We start from the raw sequence: 826 nt of genomic DNA, 5'->3' as shown, positions 1-826 counted from the left end.
GGAGAGTTAGCCTTGCTTACCGTTGATTCGCAGCGGGAATCAACACTCCCCAAGTCATAGTTTTGCGCGGGGATTGAACCTGCAGACTCATCAGCTTCTCTGTCTCTACGATGACTGTCTTTTTGTATGGAGAACACCAAGTGGCATTCGTGGGGAAGACATTGTTGCCTCGCAGTCTTCTGACTAACAGATAGCCGAGGCAGTCCACTGCGGAGAATGCGAATGATGTACGACTGCATTTGGTTCGTTCATTTGGTAGGAAGGCCAAAAGTTGGTAGCACAGTGGCCGCAAACATTGATGGCAGCGACAACTGGATGATTCACGGATTCATGGATTCACGGATTGATACGCAGGATCGAGGCTTTTGCCCAAGTTTCCCGGGTCGGTTTTGTTCTTGTCGGTCAGTGGCTGTCGTTCACCTGAAAGGCACAAGTGTAGCACTGCTCTTTATGTTCTCAGTGCGGGGCACTATGCTTGCCAGCGCGAGGATTCGCATAAATAAATGTCTAATAGTGCTTTAAACTGGGTTCTAGAAGGAGCGTGTACAACCGTCGGAGGAAGGTCATTCCACGCAGCTACTACTCGAAATGAGAACAAATTTTGTCTAATGAATGCGTGTGCCCTGATCTTGAAAATTTTCTTACTATGTCCCAGCCGGATGTTTGCTGGGTCAACGGTAAAATACCTGCTTGCCAAGCTTTGTTCAAACAGGGCGTAAGTAGGAATTAGGTCTCCTTGGAGGCAACGGTACTCCAGGGGAAAGAGATCAAGCATCGTGAGACGCGTTTCGTAGTCCACGGATTTGAGGCCGGCAACCATTCTCGT

At 48.9% G+C, this 826-nt stretch overlaps 1 protein-coding gene across 1 annotated transcript in view; it reads right to left on the bottom strand.

Annotated features, from left to right (window-relative positions):
- The window catches only part of T265_07712 (hypothetical protein), a gene marked incomplete at both ends in the record, with an annotated part of 24,340 nt that extends 24,282 nt beyond the window's left edge, over positions 1–58 (bottom strand). The window contains one exon of the mRNA XM_009173308.1: positions 21–58. Within this exon, the coding sequence (XP_009171572.1) occupies positions 21–58 (38 nt within the window). The remainder of the gene's footprint in view (positions 1–20) is intronic.
- Positions 59–826: the final 768 nt, after the last annotated feature.

The sequence above is a fragment of the Opisthorchis viverrini genome (assembly GCF_000715545.1).
Source record: "Opisthorchis viverrini unplaced genomic scaffold opera_v5_184, whole genome shotgun sequence".
In the NCBI taxonomy this organism is placed as follows: domain Eukaryota; kingdom Metazoa; phylum Platyhelminthes; class Trematoda; order Opisthorchiida; family Opisthorchiidae; genus Opisthorchis; species Opisthorchis viverrini.
Note: the sequence above shows the minus strand (reverse complement) of the source record. Positions and strands in the feature narration are given on the sequence as shown.